The following is a 24527-nucleotide window of genomic DNA, read 5'->3' as shown; positions in this document are numbered from 1 at the left end:
CTTACAGTTAATGCTTCTATAGATTCTTTATTGTATTCAAGTATTAGGTTATCTTCATACAAAGGTGTGAGCCACTGATTTATTTTTAATAATATTTTATCCATTAGTGGTAATACTGTTTGTTCCCAAAGCATCAATCTTGCCTCTACCAAATTGCTATATGTATTATCTCCTGGTATTCCAAGTAGTTGAGGAGGTATTCCTAATGATAGGGCTATGTCTCGTGCAGCACTATTTTTACACTCTATAAAGTCCATATCTTTAGGCTTAATACTCATTTCTTTCCAATCTAAGCCACCTTCTAATAATAATGGTCTACCATTGTTAGTAGCTCCACTATATTGTTCATTTATTTGCTCTTTTAATCTATTATACTGATTATCAGATAGCGTGACGAAATTTCCATCTCTATCACTTTGTAGCACAAGGGCACCACTTGGCCTTGCTCCATTTTCTAGTATAGACTTATTCCATACTCCAGCTTGGTTATGGCTTTCAATGCTGTTTTTTGCGGCTTCAATCGGTGATAAGCCATATACTTCGTCATAAGGGTTGAATGTTTTTATGTGTGCAATATCTGAATGACATGTAACACTGTTTATGGGGTATTTGATTGAGCTTCTGTTTAATTTATATATATAATGTGTTGGTTGATTTTTTTCACTTGAAACATCCACTGATACACGATCTGGTCGCAGTACATATATTTCATGAGGTTTATCTACACCTACTTTAAGCATAAATGCATTACCACTTATCATTAAGTAAGAGACTATATTTTCAATCATGTCAAAATATGATTGTGTAGGGTTAGGTCTGTTTATTAATTTCAATAGAGGGTGCCTTGTTATTTGCTGTTTGCCTTGGTTGTGCAATTTATATAAATTTAGTGGTACAGATGTTATTGCTGAAGACACCATATTAATAGCTCTAAACACAATAACGTTATTTGCGTAACTTTTTAAGTATGATGACCTATAATTACTATTTGATATAAGGTCATTTACCAGGTTATTTTTTGCAATATTTTTTAAAACATTGTTTTTTTTGTTTTTAGGTTCAACCCTTTTTTTGAATACTGAAAATATCATAGCAAAGTATCATTAATTACACAGTGACAACCATAGTGTAATTAGCTTTTTTTATAGTGGGAAGCAAAAAGTAGATATTTTTATCCAACCCAAAAATTATAATAATAATAGGATACTATTATTATAAAACAATACGTCATTATAATGAAAAGTGAGTTCTTGACATACTGGTGCACATAGCCATTGTTATATGGTTCACATTTGTTAGATAACATACGTACGGTTTGAGTTGTGAAATCGACAAATATTTTGTTTAGAACGATGTCTACATTAGAAAATATTAAACGATTTTTTAAATGCAACGGTTTTATTATTATAAAATGATATATCTCATCGAAATAAAATTTATTTTTTAAAATATTTCTTACTAAATTGAAAAGATAATCTTTTTTATCAATGATGAATATAACGTATATAACTAACAGTATTGTCCCTATAGTGCAATTTATAAGAAATGATAGTGCTACAGTGGTTGTCATGTGTATAATGAGTTTCCACGAAAAAGTTATTTTGCGTTCGAAAAAATAGTTTTTAAGTAAAAAAGCAGATAATATACCCGATAAAGACACAATGAGAGGTGTTAATTTATCTATGATTGTTAAATCATGGTGTTCTATTATTGTAATATAACTATTTTTCCAAAACTCTTGAGTGTTTACATTGAAATAATTCACTGCAACAAACCCTGATACTATTGCAAAGAATGATAATAAATATAAAGGTAAAGACATTACTAATGGAACACGAGACTGCTCTATTGTGTTATCTGTTTTTGTATGAAACACACTTATTATCAATTTCCATGAGTAAAAACTTGTTAAAAAGGCACTTACTAGAGCTATAACATATACTATTTCATTTATCATAGCGCTTTCTATTATCAGATCTTTTGAATAAAAGCCAGCAAAAGGAAATACACCAGCAAGTGATAATGAGCCTATCCAATGCATGATACATGTGCTTTTTATATTGACATTGCCCATTTTTCTTATGTCTTGCTCGTGATGCATTGCATATATAACATTACCTGAACATAAGAATAATAGAGCTTTAAAGAAAGCATGGGTTGATAAGTGAAACAATGCTATATTATATGCTCCAAGCCCTAATGCGATGAACATATATCCAAGTTGGCTGCATGTAGAGTATGCTACTATTTTTTTTATATCTGTTTGTGAAGTAGAAACTGTTGAGCCAAATATTGCAGTTATTGCGCCAACATAAAGTATAATATTATTGACACATGGTACATATTCGAAGATAGGGGAGCATTTAGCTATTAAAAATATCCCAGCGTTTACCATTGTAGCTGCATGTATTAATGCTGAAACAGGGGTTGGTCCTTCCATGGCATCTGGTAACCACACGTGGAATATAATCTGAGCAGATTTTCCCATACATCCTAAAACTATAAATATACATGCTAGCTTTAATATTTCTGGCTCTACAGTATGTGCTATAGAAAATATTTGATTAAAAACAACAGTGTTGCAATTAATATATATTATAGAGATACCCAGTATTAAGAAGAAGTCTGCAACTCGGTTTACTATGAAGGCTTTCATAGAAGCGCTACAAGCGGACTCTTTTTTGAACCAGAATCCTATTAGTAGGTATGAGCATAATCCTACCCCTTCCCAGCCAAAAAACAGTTGGATGAAATCTGCAGCACTTACAAGTACCAACATGAAGAATACAAATAAAGATATATAAGAAAAAAATCTGCTTATACCGTCATCATTCTTCATATAACCAATAGAATAAAAATGAACCACTGCTGATATTGTTGTTACTACTACATATAAGATTGTTGATATTCTATCAACAGATATTGACCAATATGATGAGATATGTCCTATTTCAATCCACTTAAGTAAAACAACTTCATAAGGTTTGCTAAAATTGATAAATAGGTACCAAGAAATTATAGATGATAGAAGGATTATGGATGATACAAAAAACTGTTTCCAACAAACAAAAGATTTTTTATTTATTATTGCAAAAATTGACGCAAAAAATGGACAAAATAGCATTATCATTTCTGACATATTAAACTACCCCTTAAGTTTTGTCATGTTGTCATTGTCGATATTACCGTAATTTCTATAATATACAACAGAGATTGCTAACCCTACAGCTGTTTCAGCCGCTGCAACTGTTAATATAAAAACAGCAAATAAATATCCATATACATTACCATGGTGAAATGCAAATGATACAAAATTTATATTCACTCCAAGTAACATTAGTTCTAATGAGAGAAGTACTTTTATTATGTTGCTGTTCTGAAGTATCATTCCGAACATTCCTATACAGAACACAACAGATGATATTAAACAATAAAAATACATCATAAATCTATCCCTTTATCATTTTCTATGTTTTTCATTTCTACTTTTCGTGTTGTATAAAGTTGAGACACTATACTTTGGCTTTTTTGTTTCTTTATGTTATCCACTGTTAGAGATATAGAAGCTACTATTGCCATAAGTAATATCACAGATGCAGCCTCAAACTCAAGTATGTGTTCTTTATACAACACATAAGATAAATCCTTCAAATTTAATGGTAGGAAATCGTTTACATGTTTGATATGTTCAAATATCGATATTGATATCAATAGTTCACACCAAAATAATACTACCATGGCAACAGTATACGATGAATAGGAAAAATAAACTTTCTTTTTAGTGTCTTCAGAGGTCCCAACCATCATTACCAAGAATAAAAATAATACAGCTACAGCACCAACGTATACTATTATTAGTAGCATAGCAAGGAATTCTGCCTGTATCAATATGAAGAGCGCAGAAGTACTAATAAAACATAATATTAGAGACAATACTGAAAATATTGTGTTTTTGCTTAAAACAACTAATAGGGCAGAAGCGAACAATAAAATTGAAAATAAAGCAAGAAAGAAAGTCATAAAAAATTGTAATAGAACATATGAAATCGACGGAAACACATACCGTGAACAAATCATCATATATCTAATATAATTTCAATATAGAGATTTGTAAACACTAACATCGTAAGCGAAGAATTCTAACAAGTGCTTTATTAAAATACCTTTAACATATAATGTGTCACGTGGAACATTATTATTGTGCACCTACAATCATGTTATCAATGAATATGTGAGGAGAGTTAACTTGGTAGGAAAAGCGAAGATCATTACTTACTTTCATGCTTTTGAACATTTGCTTCATGTTAGATGCCAATGTTATTTCTGAAACAGGATATGTTATTTCACCGTTCTCTATCATAAAACCAAATGCTCCCTGACTATAATTACCAGTCACGTTGTTAACGCCCAATCCATACAGTTCTGTTATATACAAACCTTTTTTAATTTCTCCTATTAACTCTTCTTTTGATAATATCCCTGGTTTTATATAAATATTTGAAGGAGATGCGGTAGTAATTCCAGCAGGGTTTTTATATCCATTTCCTGTAGATAGCATATTTATTTTTTTTGCAGATTTTATATCTAATAACCAATTTTTCAGTACTCCATGTTCTACAATGTATTTTGCTCTAGATGTTGTACCTTCATCGTCAAATGGAGTGGAATTTATCCCGTATCGTAAAATAGGATCATCAACTATATTAATATCTTTTGGAAATACAGGTAAATTCAAATCCTTGATAAGGAATGAGTTATTTTTTATTATGTTATCACCAGATACAAGTGAAGCTAACATAGATAGTATGTTGCTTGAGGTTTGTCTATTGAATATTACAGGTAATGAACATGTAGAAATTCGTTTCGGATTCAAGCTTCTAACTACTTTCATTGCTGTTTTGCTTCCAAGTTCTTTATAGTCAGTAATTTTATCATGATGAGTAGACACGGTATAATCATAAGCTGTTTGCATATTAGATCCACTACCTGCTACAAGTGCTATACTTGCAGAGTAGATGCTTTTTTTATATTCTGCACTTACCCCCTCTGAATTTATAAATGCAACTTTCATATCATTATAAGTTACTGTTGCACCTTCAGAATGGCTAACTCCTTTATTATCTAGAGCGATATTTTCTATATTAAATGCTAAAGAATCAAGCCATTCTACAGATGGTATAAAATCATCATACACATTACAATTGAAATGTTTTAAGTCAATTGGTTCTTTGGTAAGTTCAAAATACTTATCTACTGGTAAGTGCTTCATAGCTTCAAAAGCTTTATCAACAAGTTCTTCTGCCCCATTGTTGCACGTAAGGCAAATTGTTTTGCCTTGATTATGTAATTTTAATAGTACAATTCTGTTATTAGATTTGGTTAATGATTCTTTTTCTCTATTACGATAAGATACCGTTGTACATTTGTCTTCTTTTATAACAATTTCGCATGACCCACCGATAGACTTTACTTTTTCTAGTATAGTGTCGGATACTTTTTTACAATCCATAGCGTTGAAGACTTTACAATTTAAAAATTTTGTGTGTCTGTTTTGTAATAAATTTCTAAAAATATATTTACAGTGTTATAACACTATGTTCAACAGGCAACGTGTACATTATATCACTTTTTTTGTTTATTTTTGATAAAAAAAGTTATTACATAGAAATTAATTTGTATTCATGGTAGAGAACTCTGTTACTTTTTCATGTTCTACATTGAATACTCCATTGAATGTAAGATTATGTACTTTGATATTTGCATAATTAGATATGTTGCTACACATGATACAGTTGTGTTGTGCAACTGATTTTACAATAACGCCTTTAGGAGATAATGCTGTTGTTAGTGCATTTAAAATACAATTTATTAATTCTTCTTGGAGCTGTAGCTTTGCACTCATCATTTCTACTAATTTGGCTATATTACTCAAACCAGTTATATAGTTATTTGGTATATAACCTACATGAATTAAACCATAAAAAGGAGCTATGTGATGTTTGCAATGAGATAGGAAATTTATATTTGATACAGATATTATCTGCTCATTACCAGAATATGGTATTTTGCTTAGAAAATCTAAATTATTTTTGTACCCACCAAAAATTTTGGATAGGTATACGAAAAACCTGTCAGGCGTTTTATTGCTTTTGTCCGATATAATAACTCCGAACCTTTTTTGCAAATAATTTAGAAAATTTACTATTTCTTTTTGATCTTCATCATCATAGTGCTTATGAACCACTAACAACCTCTATTATTTCTTTTGTTATTTTTGCTTGACGAGTTTTGTTATATAACAAATGAAGGTTATGAGATATTTCTTTTGCATTGCGTGTTGCATTGTCCATGGCAATCATCCGGCACGTATGTTCAGCGACTTCACTAGACCTGATGAAGAAATACAACATAGCGTAAAAACATTGTTGTATTAAATGTTTATAAATAACTTCTTTGCTTGGTTCAAATTTACGTGTGTGTATTTCTATATCACAAGATTCAAAATGTTTCTTAAGTTCCGAAAGTTTTACAATGACTGATTGCGCACATGAAGAGTTTTCCAGAGTATTATACAGAAAAATTATTTCTTTAAATTTGTTATTATTGATAACAGTATCAATAGTGCTTATCACAGAGCTAGGATCACTTGGGTTTATATTTAAAGTGAATACGTTATCTGTGTTAACACAATTTTTCTTCAGGTATGTATCAATTTTTTTTCCTACTGTATAGAAAATAATATTCTCATCCTCAATATAAGCAAGTATTTTTTTATACAATAATGTATTGAAGTTACCACACAAACCTTTATCTGATGATACACAAATTAAAGCTGTTTTTTCGCTTTTTTCATATAGCATAGCATCCAACATAGAGCCACCAAGGTATTTCATACACGAACAAAGCTCGTTATAATATCTCTCAGACAAACTAGCTTTCGTCTTTGCAGAGCGAAGCCTAGAAGCAGAGATCATTTTCATCACCTCTGTTATTTTCTTTGTGGAATTTACACTATCCCTTTTCTTTTTCAACGACTTTAAATCTTCTGCCATTTTATGAAACTTTCAATCAAAAGTAAATTATTAACAATAAGATGGTATAATTCTAGCACATGATGAACCCGATAAGTAATTTTTTTATTACATTGTTTCAATAAAACTTTTTTCTTGAGGTTATGTGTGATATATATTGATTATTGGTTTATTTGTTGATAATAAAGGTGTATAAGTATGTCAATCTTGAGAAAGAATAAAAGTATTTTGTTTTTTAGCTTATCTATTATGCTGAGCTCATCAATCTACATATTGGCTCACGATGTTGGAACTGGTAAATTTGGTGATGATAATAACAATCATATGGTAGATATTTTTGCATTATCTGACCATAGGAGTGTTGAAATTTTAGGGAAGAATACAAGTGCTTTTTTTAATAGTGCTAATGCTACGGAAAGTGCTAATGATACCTTAGGTATTCCAGATAACCTTGTACTTATTGATGATACTTTGGATATTATGGCTGAAGATAGTCCAGATAAGGGATCAAAGAATGATCTATCACTCAATTCGAGCAAAAAAGGAAATCAAACTACATTAGAAGGTGATAATTATGATTCTTCTGACAATACTTTGGGTGGTATTATGGCACTTAATGACTCTCTAGATGATATAGATGATGTTCCGGTAATTGATACTCCTGGAACTTTGCTTGTTGAAAAGAAAGTAATAGAAAACAATGTTGTTGTTGCTGACAGGGTACCTGTTAGAACTGCAAAAATATCCAGATCTGATGAGGAGCCTTTGGAGTTGTTCAGCAATATTCAGGTTTCTAACTCACAGGATGATAAATTAGAGGGTGATGTTATTGTTGTGGATGATAATCATTCTCAGAATAGTAATATTGTTGAGTCTGCAAATGATAGTCAATTTAAGGCTACTAGATCTGTTGATTATATAGATGATAGCCAGTTACAGAGCGGTGGTTCTGTTGAGTTTGCAAATGGCCAATCACAGATTAAAAGCTCTGTTGATTACATAGATGATAGCCAGTTACAGAGCGGTGGTTCTGTTGAGTTTGCAGATGACCAATCACAGATTAAAAGCTCTGTTGATTATATAGATAATAGCCAGTTACAGAGCGGTGGTACTGTTGAGGTTGCAAATGGCCAATCACAGACTAGAGGTTCTGATGATTATGTGGATGATAGTAAATTACAGGATACTGCTTCTATTGAGTTTGCAAATGATAATTTTTCGTCACAAAATCTTTCTATTTCTACTATAAATCAGTCGCAAGATAATATGGATTTAAAATTTAAATCTAGGTCTGTTAATGATAGCAGAGAGGATAAAGTGGGTGATAAAAACCGATCTTCTACCAGCGGTACAACTGTCACAAAGAACCTTTCTGATATGAAGGTACGAGCACAATCTGCTACTAAATATAATATAAGTGAAGACACTCCTTCTGTAACTTCTATAACAAGGGCTGAAGACATGGTATCTGCAGTGAAGGAAAAGGAAAATATACCTGTACTTGTACAAAAAATACAAGATTCTAAGACATATCACTCTGTTGGTTCAAAGATAAACCGTACCATAAAGAAAGTTGTTGGGTTTGATGATGGTAGTGCGGATGTTATTATAAATTCTAATACACTTAATGATGATGTTATCGATATACTTCGAGGAAATGAAGTGAAAGAAAAGAATTCCCGATGGTTTGATCGTGAAGGGAATGATAATATGGATGTGACTAGTAAAGTGTATTCGTATTTGCCACATTCCATCTATAAGAAGAGATATAATGACAAAAATTTACATCTGCCAAAGGCACTGTATGCTTCAGATTATATGCATATCCTTTATGATGTTGTGGCAAAGGGTGATATTTCTCTAGTATCAGGAATAGTGAATTCTGATATGATTATTGATGTTTTATCTTTAAGGAATGATAAAGGAGATAATCTATTGATTCATGCTGTTAGGAATGCTAGTTTGAAATCTATTAAGTATTTATTGAGCCTTGGTTTTGACCCTAGTACCAAAAATAAAGCAGGGCTAGATGCAATTACTATGGCAATGTTTATGAAGAGAGCAGATATATTAGAGTTAATAGATAACTTTTCTTCTTTATAAGAAGATACTTTGATATAAAAGATATGCCTTGTTATTCAAGCTTGAATAGTACAGGGCAATTATTTTTAATATAAGTGTGTTTTTCTATATAAATGGTATTCATGTGTAGTGTTAGTTCTATTTATATTTACTAATGCTAACAATATTATTCTTATATTAATTTTATCTAAAGTTTGAAGTTCGCGTTGTTTATAGTGGATCGTATTTCTTTTATACCTAACTTTGTTCTTGCACTTGATTTTATAATTTCAATGTCTGTAAAAGTGTTTTCTATTTCATCTAAAAGGTTTTCATCAATTTTTTTATCTGACTTTGTTAGCAATATAATGCAGTTATTTGTGACAGATCGTATATATTGTACTGCTTCTTGATCAATAGGTTTGAGCTTATGTCTTGAATCAATAAGTATCATAGAAGAAAGTATATATTGTTTATTAAAGCTTATATATTGTGTTATAAGGTCTCTCCATAAATTTCTTTCTTCATGGCTTGTTTTTGCATACCCATAACCAGGAAGATCAACTAAAATAATTTTCCTGTTTGATATCAAGTTTATATAACGTGTTTTGCCAGGCGTTTTAGAGGAAAAAGCTATTCTTTGTCGTAATATTGCGTTTATCAGTGATGATTTACCAACATTAGATCTTCCAACAAAGATGAACTGAGGGGTTCTAATCTCAGATATTTGTGATATAGAAGCTATAGATGTAACTAAATTGAAATCATCATCCTTATCAAGGTACATGAAGTGAAAAAAATAAGAAGAATGCCAACTGAAGGACTTGAACCCTCAACCTACTGATTACAAATCAGTTGCTCTACCAGTTGAGCTAAGTTGGCGCTTAAAGTGTAATAATATCATCTGATCACTTTCTGCACAATAGTATAGGATGGGCATTTTTATTTCTTGTTTTAGAATAATAATTTTTTTGTGCTGACTTGTGTGAAATACTATTATATTTTAATATAAAGTATATATATTTTTAATAAGTAAGCAGAACTACTTATCTGAATGCTTTTCATAAGGATACTATCTGCTTTCAAGTTCTATAATTTTTGTAGGAGTTCTATAAATTTTATTATGTATCTTAATTCATTTTTACTTTGTTTTGTTATATCTATTATTTCTTTAGTAAGCTGTACCATGTATTCTTCATAAGAAGGTACGTTCTCTTGTTCTAATATCAATGAATGCTCATTATCTTTGATGTTATCTTTTATTTGAAACATTATACCTATATTGAGACCACATTTTTCTAGTATTTTTATTTCCTTTTTATCATTTTGAAGAACAGCACCAATGACACAAGATAATATAAAAAGAGAACTTGTTTTTAGTGAATAAAGAGTATGTTCTTTTACATGCTTTTTACTATATTTCATGCTCAATATATCATACATTTGTCCATGAAGCATTTTTTCCACATATAATAAATATTTTGGTATTAATGTACTTGCTGTCTCAGTAAGTATTTTAAGTGAAGTTGATAGCATTTTTATCCCTGCGAGTAAAGCTATTCCTTCGTCAAATTTTTTATGATTACACATTTTTCCTCTTCTTTGAATTGCATTATCCATGCATGGTAGGTCATCGTGTATGAGAGAGAATGTATGTATTAATTCTATTGATGTTGCAATATTTAGGGCTTTATAATGGTTTTCATCAAATGATAGGTACGAATTATATGCAAGATAACCTCTGAGCATTTTTCCACCTGGGTATGCAGAGTATAACATGGCTTGATCTAAAAGGTTAGTATTTTTACTTGAACATAATAAGTGTTTTATTCTGTCTTGTATTCTAGGTGCTATATCTGAAATATCTACGCAAGTATTAGTCATTGTTTTAATGATATATTACTCAAATTTTTATTGTATCATAATTTACATGTTCAGGTAATTACTATAGAGATTGTTTTTTAACTTTCTAGAATATAACTATTTTATTTAGGATCATTTTTCTTTTCTAATAATGAAAGTTGTCTTTTTAACTTTACATTGTTATATAATGATTTTGAAATGAGTATAGCAAGGGAAGCATATGTTATAATATATGTTGCTAGAACTGATGAATTCATATTATTATCTCTCCATTATATATTGTATGTATGTGGTTATCTTTATCTTTCAGCCTAATATGTCCAGCACTATTTATGCCAATATTAGTACCTGTAATAACTATATCATTTTTTTGTATAGATATAACCTCATTTATTTTATATAAGCAATTTTCCAATTTTTTATGAATTATATTCCATTTTCCATCTTCAAACATGTTTCTATATTTTTCAATATTTTTCAATAACTTAAACAGAATAATATTGAAATCTATGATTTCTGAAAATAAGAAGAGATGAGTAGCATTAAGGTTTTCAGGGCTATTTGATATGTTTATACCAATACCTATTATGCATAGTGATGAACATTGATTTTCTATGTCAGGTACCTTTGCTAGTACACCAGATATTTTTTTTCCTTGAAACATAATATCATTAGGCCACTTATACATTATATCATTTTCTGGTAAATAGTTTTTTAATGTGTCTCTTACTGCCAGTACCATGGCAAGGGGTATTAGTGATAATTTTGAAATATGAATATGCTTTTTGAGTCTGAATAAAGATGATAAGTGTATGTTGCCTTTTTGAGAATACCAATGTCTTTTACTTTTACCATGTCCTTTTGTTTGTGTTTCTGCAATTACAGTAAAATTGTCAGGTATATTTTCTTTTAAAAGAAGGTCAGTTATAACATCAAATGTGCTTGTTGTACTCTCCAAAAATAAAATATCATTTCTTTCTGAAAACTCTTTCATTATAATGCTAACATCATAATTGTAAATGGAATTGAAATCTGTATTAGGATTAAAAATCCTATCATTGTTTTAGGCCTCATTTCTGTATTGACACAGGTTGATTGCTCTACGTGTGTATCTGTGAAGTATATATGTTTGATTATTCCAAGGTAATAATATACAGAAATTATAGTAGTAATTAATACAAGCAGTAAAGTTAGTACCATATTGTTACTCATTAATCGGGATATGACCAATACTTTTATAAAGAAACCATTAGTGGGTGGCAAACCTGCAGCAGATAAAAGAAAAAAAGATAAACAAAATGCTACATATGGGCTATCTTTCCTGATAGCGCTGAGGTTTTCAATAGAATAATTTTTTAGATGCATTATAGATGCGAATATACCCATACTGATCAAGGAATACATTGAAGCATATATTAGTATATATGACATATGTAACATTAAATTGATATCTGGATTTGCAAAGTCACCATTTTTGAACGGAATATAATTAGGAACAAGCATGTTCGAAGATATAAGCAACAGGATATATCCAACATGTGAAATACTTGAATAAGCAATAAATCGTCGTATATCATTTTGTTTTAAAGCGCTTAATGTACCTACCATTAATGAGAGGAGTGCTATTGTATTTACAATATAAAATAGTTCGTTTGTTTGTATAGCCATATTGAATACAATATATATTGTAGTTATGACAGGTATTTTTGTAATAGATGCAAAAAACAAGGATATGATAGTATGAGATCCTTCATATACATCTGCTATCCAATTGTGAAATGGTACAGATGACAATTTAAAAACTAAACCAGAGAAGAGCATTGTCAATCCAATCAATATACCAGGATAAGAGGTTCCTTCTATAGGATAAGCAGGCATTGTGAATTTTTCAGATATTTCTATTATATCAATACTTTTAGTAAATCCATATATTAATGACATACCATATAGCATTATGCATGAAGATAATGACCCTAGTATAAAAAATTTTGTTGATGCTTCAGAAGACTTTGCTTCATTTTTATTGAGCGCAACTAACGCATAACCAGATATAGCCTGTATCTCAACAGAAAGGTATAAAAGCAACATATTACGTGCAGAGATCATTATAGACGAGCCTAATATAACGAACAATATTAAGGTTATTGTCTCGTGCCTTAGAGGTGCTTTATTAAGAGAATATATGACAAAAAACAAAGATGACATTATAAATAATATAGGCTTCACTATTCTGTTGACATAATATGGGTATACAGACTTTGATAATAGCCCCTGAGCTTCTGAGGAAAACCCCGTTCCTGATAACTGGTTATAGGGTATTGGGGTTGCATTGTTAATATAGTGTGGGTCACATGCTGTCCACGCAGATGCTAATAAACATATAGATGCAATAAGTGCCATTGAAGAAGGTTTTTTTATAAAAATTGACAGTATTGCTGTTATTAATATAATTAACTCAGGTAATACAATAGATGAAATAACAATCATATATTTGCAAAGATATTTAGAAGAGATGAAGTAGTGTTATGTGATATTGTCAGTATAAAGTTAGGTAATATTCCTATCAATATCACTAGCGCAGAAAGTGTTGAAAGTATTAAAGCTTCCTTAGCTGTAACATCACTAAATGATGATGGGTCTTTATTTTTATTCTCTGTAGCTCCCCATATGATACGTTTACATAGAAATAACATATACATGGGGCTAAGTACTAAAATGGAAGCAGACAGTATTCCTATTATAAATGATGCTTTCAATGTTCCTATTATTCCTAGTAACTCACCTATAAAACCGGAAGTCCCTGGTAGGCCTAGTGAGGCCATTGACATAATCATAAAGAACACAGAAAAATTTGGCATGTTAGCAGCAAGAGTGGTGTGTGAAGATATGTCACGTGATCCAGATCTTTTATATAACATTCCAATTTGGAAGAACAAAGCTGAGGATATTAGACCATGGCTAATCATTTGAAATATTGCTCCTTGTATACCCTCTTCTGTCAAAGAGAATATCCCAGATACTGCTATACCCATGTGCGCTACAGAAGAGTAGGCTATCATTTTTTTGATATCCTTTTGGATGAATGCAATCATTGATGGAACGATTATGGATATAACACCAAACAGCATCATACAATGTGAAAATTCACGTGATACAACAGGAAATATGGGTAATAATAATTTTATTATACCGTATGCTCCCATTTTTATTAATATTCCTGCTAACATGACTGAGCCTACGGTTGGTGCTTGCACGTGCGCAAAAGGCAACCATACATGGAAAGGTACTATGGGGACTTTAACTGAAAATGAGATTAAAAATGTTAACCATAATATCATTTGGGTGTTATGATCTGTGTGTGTTGTTTGTACAAAGTGGTATAAATCTGGTATGTTTGCGGTGTTTGAAACATCAAGTATATATATTATAGACACAAGGAAAGGTATTGATCCTGCTAATGTGAATAGGAAAAATTTAAATGCAGAATATATTTTATCCTCTCCTCCCCATATTCCTATTATGAATAACATAGGGATTAATGATGATTCGAACAATATATAAAATATCAGAAGGTTTGATGTTGTGAAAAATGCACAAACTAAAGAATTTAATAACAAAATGAGACGTATAAGAGTTTTGTTATGATCAGACCATGAATATATTATACATAATAGTGTCAAAAAACTTGTTAAAGATACAAAGAGGGCAGAAGTTCCATCACATGTAAACTGGAACCATTGTAAACCAGTAACAAATACAGAAGAATTGTCTTGATATATTACAATACACATAGCGATACACAAGATAAATTGAGCAAGGATCACAAAAAACGAAAATAATGTGTATGCCCTACTACAACAGCGCATTGCTTCAAGAGAACACAATATAGGTAATATCAGGATATATGTTAGCACAATAAAAAAAGTAACTTCAACATTTATACTAGCATATAATTAGAGCATATTATATGCTTCTTGTACAGGTGCTAATGATGTTGATTTAATACAGATAAAAATATGAATAATTTATTATTTACACGGCAAATCTTGGTTGCAGGGTTTTGGTATTTTGTACTTTATTATTTCATTTTGAACATATTTAGAGAAGTATGCAGTTTATAAATTCTGTTATTGATGTTGTATTTCCAAAAGTATGTGTTTCATGTGGTAGGTATGGCAGCAGAGAGCTATGTATTGGGTGTTATAAATCACTTACTTTTTTGAAGTCACTTTCATATTGCTCATTTTGTGGGATAGTGCTTAGGAAAAACAAATTTTGTGTATCTTGTTTTAATAATGATAGTATATTTAATTCTATTCATTCTGTTGTTGCATATGATGGTACTGCTAAGTCATTAATATATAGTTTTAAATTCAAAGATAATTTGAATGTGTCACATGTTATATCAGGGTTGTTGATAAAGAATTTAGGACATATTATATCCAATAGTGATTTTATCATACCTGTTCCTATGCATAGAATAAGTTTGTTATGTAGATTTTTTAACCAGAATTCTTTGATATCAAATATTCTGTCTAGAAAGTTAAGTGTTCCTGTTTTGCATAACTTAATAAAAAAAATTAAATACACTAAACAACAACACAATATGGTAAGTCGCACAGATCGTCTAAATAACTTAAAAGGTGCCTTTATAACTTCACAAAATAAAGAACTTTTGAAAAAGATTGAAAATAAAAATATAGTTCTAATTGATGATATTGTGACAACTGGTACTACAGTTTTAAGTTGTGCAAAAGTTATTTATCCTCATGTGTCTTCTATACAAGTGGTTTCGTTTGCAAGGACTATAATGTATTAGAGGTTCATTATATAGATATACGATTCATTCATATGATATTAAGTTTCAGAGTGTGTTATGTTGGTTAAAGCATTACGTGCTATCTGGGTAATATGTAGGTATTTGTGTTATTGTGAATTAATATTTATTTGTGCCAAAACTAACAAGATAACTCATTGTTATAAATTAGTATATGAAGGATAATAAAAAGTGATTTTAAAATTTTGATGATCAGAATTGTTTTTTCATCTTTTAGTCAGGAGTGACTATTCTCTGCTTAAGGGCGCTATAAAAGTCACTGAAATAGTTGATTTAGCGGTTAATTATGGTATGAAATCTGTTGCTTTGACTGATTTTGATAACGTGTGTGGTGCGCTTGAGTTTTGTGAATATGCAACTTCAAAAGGTATAAAGCCTATTATAGGGTCTACGATTTCAATCGTATATGATGATACTGAATTAAATTTGACTTTTTTATGCCAGAGTGAAGCTGGTTTTAAGAACCTTATATTTTTTACAGAGAAAACATTTAACGGTAAAAATAGAGTGAGCTTGAGCGATGTCTTTGAACATAAGGAGGGCTTGATATGTCTATGTGATACATCTGTGGTACGCAATAACCTTTTCTGTGGTAAAAAGATAATAAAGCTATTATTGAATGAGTTTGGTGATAAATTATATATAAATTTAAACAGATTATCTTATGAAGATGAGCATGAAGGTGAGATATTAAGTATAGCGTATGATAGTGATATACAGGTAGTTGCAACCAATAATGTGCATTTCTCTTCTGAGGAATATTTTAAAGCACATGATGCATTAATATGTATAGAGCAAAACACATATATTAATACTCAGGATCGTATTCATTCTGATAAGGAAATGTTTTTTAAAAGCCCTGATGAAATGGTTGCTATTTTTTCTGATATTCCAGAGGCTATATCTAATACGATTATTATAGCAAAAAGGTGTTCTTTTTGTGTTGAATGCAAGAGCCCGATGTTGCCTTTGTTTGAATGTGAAAAATCAGAAGATGAAGAATTATCGTATCGATCACTAATTGGTTTGCAAGAAAGGCTTAAATTAGAAGAAAACAAGTTGATCCCTTGTGAGTACCGAGCAAGACTTGAATATGAAATTGAAATTATAGTAAAAATGAAGTACTCAGGATATTTTTTGATTGTTTCTGATTTTATACAGTGGAGTAAGATTAATGATATTCCAGTTGGACCAGGTCGTGGTTCAGGAGTAGGTTCTCTTGTAGCTTGGAGCCTTGGGATTACAGAGTTAGATCCATTGAGGTTCAATTTAATATTTGAGCGCTTTTTAAACCCACAAAGGATATCAATGCCAGATTTTGATATAGATTTCTGTCAAGATAAAAGGTCTAGAGTTATATCTTACATCAGAAAGAAGTATGGAAATGTTGCACATATCATTACTTTTGGTAAGTTACAGGCAAGGGCTGTACTAAAAGATGTAGGCCGTGTTTTACAGGTACCGTATAACCTGGTTAATGACATATGTAAAATGATACCAAATAACCCAATCAACCCTGTGACATTAGCACAAGTTGTTAATACAGATAATGCTTTTCAGAGAAAAATAGAGGAAGATTCTACAGTTGCTCATTTAGTTGAAATATCGTTAAAATTAGAAGGTGTATACAGACACTCTTCAATCCATGCTGCCGGGATAGTGATATGTGATAATTCTTGTCATATAAGGGACTTCATACCTATATATGATGACCCTTCTGCTTCTCTTCCAGTTACACAATATTCAATGAAATATGTTGAGAAAGCAGGCCTTGTTAAATTTGATTTTCTTGGTCTTAAAACACTTACGTTGATAAACAATGCGTGTGCTCTTGCAGGTAAAAAGGCTCAAGATATGTTTGATGATAAAATGGATGACAGAAAAACTTATGATATGATGTCAAAGGGTGAATCTGTTGGTATATTTCAACTTGAAAGTGCTTTTATGATAGAAACCTTAAAGCAACTCAAGCCAGATTCTATAGAAGATATAATAGCGTTAATATCACTTAATAGGCCAGGGCCAATGGATAACATACCTATGTATATAGCACGCAAACATGGAAAAGAAAGTATAGAATATATTCATGAGAATTTAGAAGAAGTGCTGAGTAGCACTTTTGGTGTAATAATATACCAAGAGCAGGTTATGGATATAGCTAAGTGTGTTGCAAATTATTCTATGTCAGAGGCCGACCTCTTGCGTAGGGCAATGGGTAAGAAAATAAAATCTGAAATGGAGTTACAAAAAAATAAGTTTATAGAAGGTGCTATTAATAATGGTTTTAAAAGTTCAGTGTCTGCTAAACTATTTGATTTAATAGCAAAATTTGCAGGATATGGGTTCAATAAGTCGCATGCGGCTGCGTATGCTGCTATTTCATATCAAACTGCTTTTTTAAAAGCTAATTATCCTAAAGAATTTTTTGTAGCTTCAATGAATATGGATATTAATGATTCTAAAAAAATAGAGCAATTCTGTATTGATGTTAAGAGGGCTGGGTTGCAAATACTTCCTCCAGATATAAATATGTCAAAAGAGGAGTTTGCTATAGAAGGAGATAATATAAGGTTTGGATTGTCAGCTTTGAAAGGTGTTGGTAGTACTGCGGCTGAATGTATTACGAATAATAGGTATTCATCAGTATGGGATATATCAAAAATAGTGGATGGTAGAATAATCAATAAAAAAACTATAGAGAACCTTATAAAATCAGGAGCATGTGACTGTATCAATGCGAATCGTAACACGTTATTATCTTCATTAGACAAAATTTTAGGGCATCATTCTATAAATGATTCTGTTCAAGGTTCGCTTTTTGATTCATTACAAACTCAAGAATTAGTTGAATGTGAAGAGTGGTCATATGAAAAAAAAGGAAAACATGAGTTTGAATCTATGGGTTTTTATTTGTTTTATAATCCTGTATCAAATTATTTGAAAAAATTTTCTTTTAGAAAAAATGCTATAGCCTGTGTTGTGACAAACGCTAGGTTACGTTCAAGGAGTAGTGAAAAATTCATGGCTTTGGAGTGTAGTTGTACTTTGAAATCTTATTTTTTCACGATATATGGTGAAGAGAGGATAGATAAATATATGCATTTATGCAAAGAAGGTTCAAAAGTTGTTGTAAATATTGATATTAATACAAAGAGGTTTATATCAATGCAACCACTTGATGCTTATATATTGAACAACTTGAAAAAGAGTTTGAATATATCAATTTCAAAAATTAATGATATAGAAGATTTAAGTAAAGCGCTTATCTATAATGGAACTAATAATATATCTTTGATAATTAAAGAAAAGGGTTTTTCTGTCAAGGTTAATCTCGGTGAAAAATATGATTTTGACTTATCTGATTTAGTCAATAATGATAATATAGATATATTAAGTGATTTAACATATTAAACTGGTTGTTTTTATAACTACTGAGCCATGTAAGGTACACAATACTATTTACAATAATATTTGACAAATAACTTATTTGGAATAGATAATAAGCTTTTATATATGAGGATTATATGGGACTAGGGTTTCCAAAATACACCATGTCTTTAAATGACCTTGAGAATTCATTAGGTTCTGTAAAAGAAATATCGATTGATACTGAAACTATGGGTTTGCAGTATCACAGAGACAGGCTTTGCGTACTGCAAATGAATACAGATAACGATGATAACTATATTGTGCGTTTTGATGGTAAAGATTATTCAGCTCCTATCTTGCGTAATATTATGTTGAATACTGATATATTAAAAATATTTCATTATGCACGTTTTGATATGGCTGTTATAAAGTTATATTTGGGTGTCATGCCAGAACCAGTTTATTGTACAAAAATTGCTTCCAAATTATCTAGAACATACACTAATAATCATGGCCTTAAAGATTTGTGTAATGATATTTTGAACGTTAAGCTAAATAAAATGCAACAAACTTCAAATTGGGGTGCACCAGAATTAACTAATGAACAGATAAAGTATGCGCTTTCAGATGTTTTATATTTGAGAAAAATAAAATATTTTCTTGATAGAATGCTTAAAGAAAATAAACGTGATGTTATTTCTGATGATTGTTTTAAATTTTTAAAAAGTAGGGTTATATTAGATATTATGGGATGGGAAGACCACGATATATTTAGCCACTCTTCTTCTAATTAATGTTGTTTTTATTATTATGTTCTATTTTTTAGCAAAAGATACTTGTGTTGGAAGTGATGAGTTTGGTAATTCTTACTATGTAAGTTCCAATGGTACTCGTTCTGTGCGTTATTCTTCTAAAATGAATAATAATGCTAGGGACCCTTCTACTATATCAACTAAATGGCATTTATGGCTTCATGGTGCTTGTAATGATGTTCCAGTTAAAAAGGATGGTTACTTTTGGGAGTCTTCGAGGGAACGTAATCAAACTGGTACTGAAAGTGCTTATAGTCCTGTTTCTAGTATTGAGAAGACTAAATTTTATGAATCATGGGATCATATAGAGGGTGAAGATGAAAATAACAGGTAGATATTTTGAGGCATTTTTAGGAATGTTTGTGGTGTTTTTTGTGGTCTTTATTCTATTGTTTTTATCAAACAATGGATTTGTTGCTTCTCATAAAAAAGAAAATTCATATGTTGTGCGAGCAGTATTTTCTGATATAGATGGTATAACTGTAAATAGTATTGTTAAAATTTCTGGTGTAACTGTTGGAAATGTTGTTTCAATTGAATTGAAACCTGATATTTTTAATGTATATGTAGATATCGCCATTAATTCTAATGTTAGGTTGCCAAATGATAGTGAATTTTCAGTGTCAAGAGATGGGTTATTTGGTAAGAGATTTATTAATATAATACCTGGTGTTGCATTTGGAGATGAAGAAGGTGAAGGAGAATATCTAGAAGATGGTGTTATTGTGAGAAATACTACCTCTGCAATTAATATTGAGGAGCTTATCAAGAAGTATTTTCTTGGATAATTATGCGTTTTGATATTAATTTATGTGTTTTATTATTGCTTTTTATTTTTTCTATACGAAGTGCTTTTTGTTCTATTGCTGAGTATCCTACATATGAAGGTATTTATAGGTTTAGAAATGTTAAAGTGAGCATTTTGAATAAGATAACTTCTGAGCGTGACATAATGGATTTAAAAGAACACTCGATTTCTACTATAGGTGGTATGTTATCAATTGATTTCAAGGGTTGCTGGGGAAGGGTTGTAAAAGGAGAGTATGTTTACAATGCGTTATTTGAAATTAAGGATGCAAAAGGAAGCGCTACTTTGTTTAATGGTTGGATGATGTCACGACATACTTCTCTATCATCTTTAGAACACCAAATATATGATATACTGGTGTTGAAATGTTATTCTATGTACAATGCTGATAATGAACGTTTTTTAGGATAGTCTTACCCTGCATTGTTTGAAATTAATGGATTACTAGCATGGAGTTATAATATTATTTATAGTGTCAAGGTAATGGTGTTATTATATAATGATAATAGATATTTTTTAGAGAAATATTAATAATAACTTTTCATTGTAGCTCCATTAATATACAATTTCACTACTGTTTTATGTATTTTTATGTCTAGTACAAAGTATAAGTTTTCTGATGTTGAGGGTACTGTTTCTACACTATGGAAAGAACTCCTTCCATATAAGTGTAGGTCTAATATTGACTTTAGTATAGATACTCCCCCCCCTACAGTTTCTGGTAATTTGCATATGGGTCATGTGTTCAGTTATTGTCATTCTGATTTCATAGCAAGGTATAATAGGATGAAAGGTAAGGGTGTCTTCTTCCCAATAGGTTTTGATGATAATGGGTTGCCTACTGAACGACTTGTAGAGAAAAAGAATAAAATAAGATCTTATCAGGTGGGTTATGAGGATTTTGAGCGTATGTGTGTTCAGACTTCTTTAGAATCTAGAGCACAGTTTAGAAATTTATTTGAGAGAATAGCTTTAAGTGTGGATTGGAATTTAGAATATCACACCTCAAGTAATGATTGTGTTAAAGTGTCTCAGACTTCTTTTGTTAGGCTGTATAAGAAAGGTATATTATACCGTAAGTCAAAACCTATATTGTGGGATCCAATTGATTGTACTGCTATTTCTCAAGCTGAAGTTGATGAAAAATCATATGACTCACATATGAATTATATTGATTTTTTGACTGATGATGGTGGCAAAATTACCATTGCTACTACACGACCAGAGCTTTTACCTGCTTGTGCAGCAGTTTTATATAACCCTGGTGATAATAGGTATCATTATTTGCATAATAAAAAAGCCATAATACCGGTATGTAATTTTATGGTCCCTTTTTTGCCTGATGAATCAGTCAAAATAGATAAAGGTACAGGTTTGGTAATGTGTTGCACGTATGGTGATGAAATGGACGTAGAATGGCAAAATAAGCATAACCTCCCTGTGAATATTATTATCGATAAACTTGGAAAGATGTGCAATTTACAATCATGTACTTCTAATAATGATATAATTAGTTTGATTTCAGGTTTGAGGGTAAAAGATGCACGTATAAAAATGATGGATATCCTTCAAAGTGCAGGCTGTGTTTCAAAAATAGATAAGATAACACACACAGTAAAATGTGCAGAGCGTTCTGGAGCTCGGTTGGAATTAATACCATTTAATCAATGGTATATCAATGTATTAGACTATAAAGATGAAATACTTGAAAAGGCATCTAAGTGTAATTGGTTTCCTTCTAATATGTTTATTAAAATGGAACAATGGGTTGAAGGTCTAAAATGGGATTGGTGTATTTCAAGGCAAAGAAAATTTGGTGTTAGAGTGCCTGTATGGTATAAAAAGGGTACTAATGAAGTAATAATACCTGACGAAGATAAGTTACCTATTGATCCTAGAAATTGTGTCCCAGATGGCTATAACCCTCATGACCTTATATGTGATGAAGATGTGTTAGATACATGGGCTACTAGTGCCCTTACTCCTCAAATTAACAGAGAAATTTTTAACAAATGTTTTCCACACTCTGATGCCAAAAGCACCTTTATACCAATGAGTGTTCGACCGCAGGCTCAAGAAATAATACGTACATGGGCTTTTTATACTATAGCGCAGTCTTTATTCCATGAATCTGATATTCCTTGGAAAAATATAATGATAAGTGGATGGTGCATAGCTGAGGATAAGGAAAAAATGAGCAAATCAAAGGGTAATGCTGTATCTCCAATATACTTACTTGATAAATATGGAGCAGATGCTGTGCGATATTGGGCCTCACTAGGTAGTTTGGGTGCGGATACAGTGTTATCTGAAAATGTTATTGAAACTGGAAAAAGGCTCATAATGAAGCTGTGGAATTCAGCAAAGTTTGTTGAAAAGTTTGTTGTTGAATATGACTTGTCAAAAGTTGTGCATGCTATTGATATATGGATTGTAAATAAGATAATAGTGCTTATTGATATAGTTTCTAATCATTTAGAACAATATGAGTACCATGTTGCTATTTTGTTAGTTGAAGAATTTTTTTGGAAAATATTTTGTGATAATTATCTTGAAATATCCAAGAATAGGGCTTACAACGAAATTGATGGCCATGAAAGTGCTATACATACCCTTAGTTTTCTTATGGAAAATATATTAAAGCTGTTTGCTCCATTTGTTCCTTATATAACAGAGTGCTTATATCAAGTATTATATACTAATAACACTGATTCCATACATTCTCATGGTTCTTGGCCATCTTTTCAAAATATTAAAGACCCATATAATGTTCGAGGTGAAGATGTTTTTGAGATGTTAAGACAGGTTCGTTCCATTAAAACTTCTGCTAATATCTCTATACGTACCCAAATAGATAACATGACTATTTATTGCAATAATATCATGTTAAAAGAAGTTGAAAGTGATATAAAAGCAGTATGCAATGTCTCTAACATTATATGGGATTTTTCATCTGATAGTTTGCAAATAGATCTTTCTTTGTGTTAAAATCTTCTAGATGTACTCGGTGTGCCTTTATTTTAAATTAATATGCTAATGCATGGTATCTGAAAAAATTGTGTCGGTTTGTGGTGGTTGTGGTTCAAAGTACTTTGTTCAGATAAATGATTTGGGTGATTGCGGTAGAAAGGTGCGGTGCTCGTATTGTGATAGTGAATGGTTTTTGTCTATTGACGGGACCGTTAAAGGCAAAAAAAAGGATGGATTGTTTTTTTGTGATGTGTTAGATACTAATGTCGTACAAGAGGGTAATTATCCAATTGGTAGTGATGATGGTGTTACTAATAATATCATTGCTAATTCTACCGGTATAAGGAAAAAAACAAAGAAAAATAAATTTTCTATACTTAAATTATTTTATATTAAAGATTTTAAAAATGCTTTTTGGTTTTTCGCTAATTATTTAATGCTTTTATTGTTATTGCTTGTATTCTGTTATTTTGCTTTTAATATTTTTGATGATGTAAATAAAGGTTCAGGTTTTTACGATGCTTTACATCAGATATTCCCGTTTTTTTTACGTATACAGCCATATAATTTTTATATGCTATGTTGCAGTATGATATTTGTTGTGTAGTTACTAATGAACCTTATTTAGATGCGTTTTTAATCATTTATTCTTTGTTTCGCTTTTTTGTGGGTTCTATGCATAAGTTTCTAAGTTTTTTTTTGTATGTCTGGTTTTCAAGAATTTTTATCTAATTTTATTGAGCGTAATTGTTCGAGTATAGAAGAATGGTTCAGTT

At 30.8% G+C, this 24527-nt stretch overlaps 1 protein-coding gene and 1 non-coding gene across 2 annotated transcripts; one reads left to right on the top strand and one right to left on the bottom strand.

The window, feature by feature from the left end:
* Nucleotides 1-9901: 9901 nt before the first annotated feature.
* On the bottom strand, nt 9902-9974 carry Trnat-ugu (transfer RNA threonine (anticodon UGU)). Its single transcript has one exon. It is a non-coding gene; the product is annotated as a tRNA-Thr (tRNA).
* Nucleotides 9975-22536: 12562 nt separating this feature from the next.
* On the top strand, nt 22537-23769 carry LOC145234494 (valine--tRNA ligase-like). Its single transcript, XM_080099222.1, has one exon. It carries the CDS (start codon nt 22537-22539, stop codon nt 23767-23769), a length of 1233 nt encoding a protein of 410 aa, XP_079955348.1.
* Nucleotides 23770-24527: the final 758 nt, after the last annotated feature.

The sequence above is a fragment of the Phallusia mammillata genome, chromosome 6, assembly GCF_965637545.1.
Source record: "Phallusia mammillata chromosome 6, kaPhaMamm4.hap1.1, whole genome shotgun sequence".
Lineage (NCBI taxonomy): Eukaryota > Metazoa > Chordata > Ascidiacea > Phlebobranchia > Ascidiidae > Phallusia > Phallusia mammillata.
This window is presented reverse-complemented; position numbering and strand designations above follow the sequence as displayed.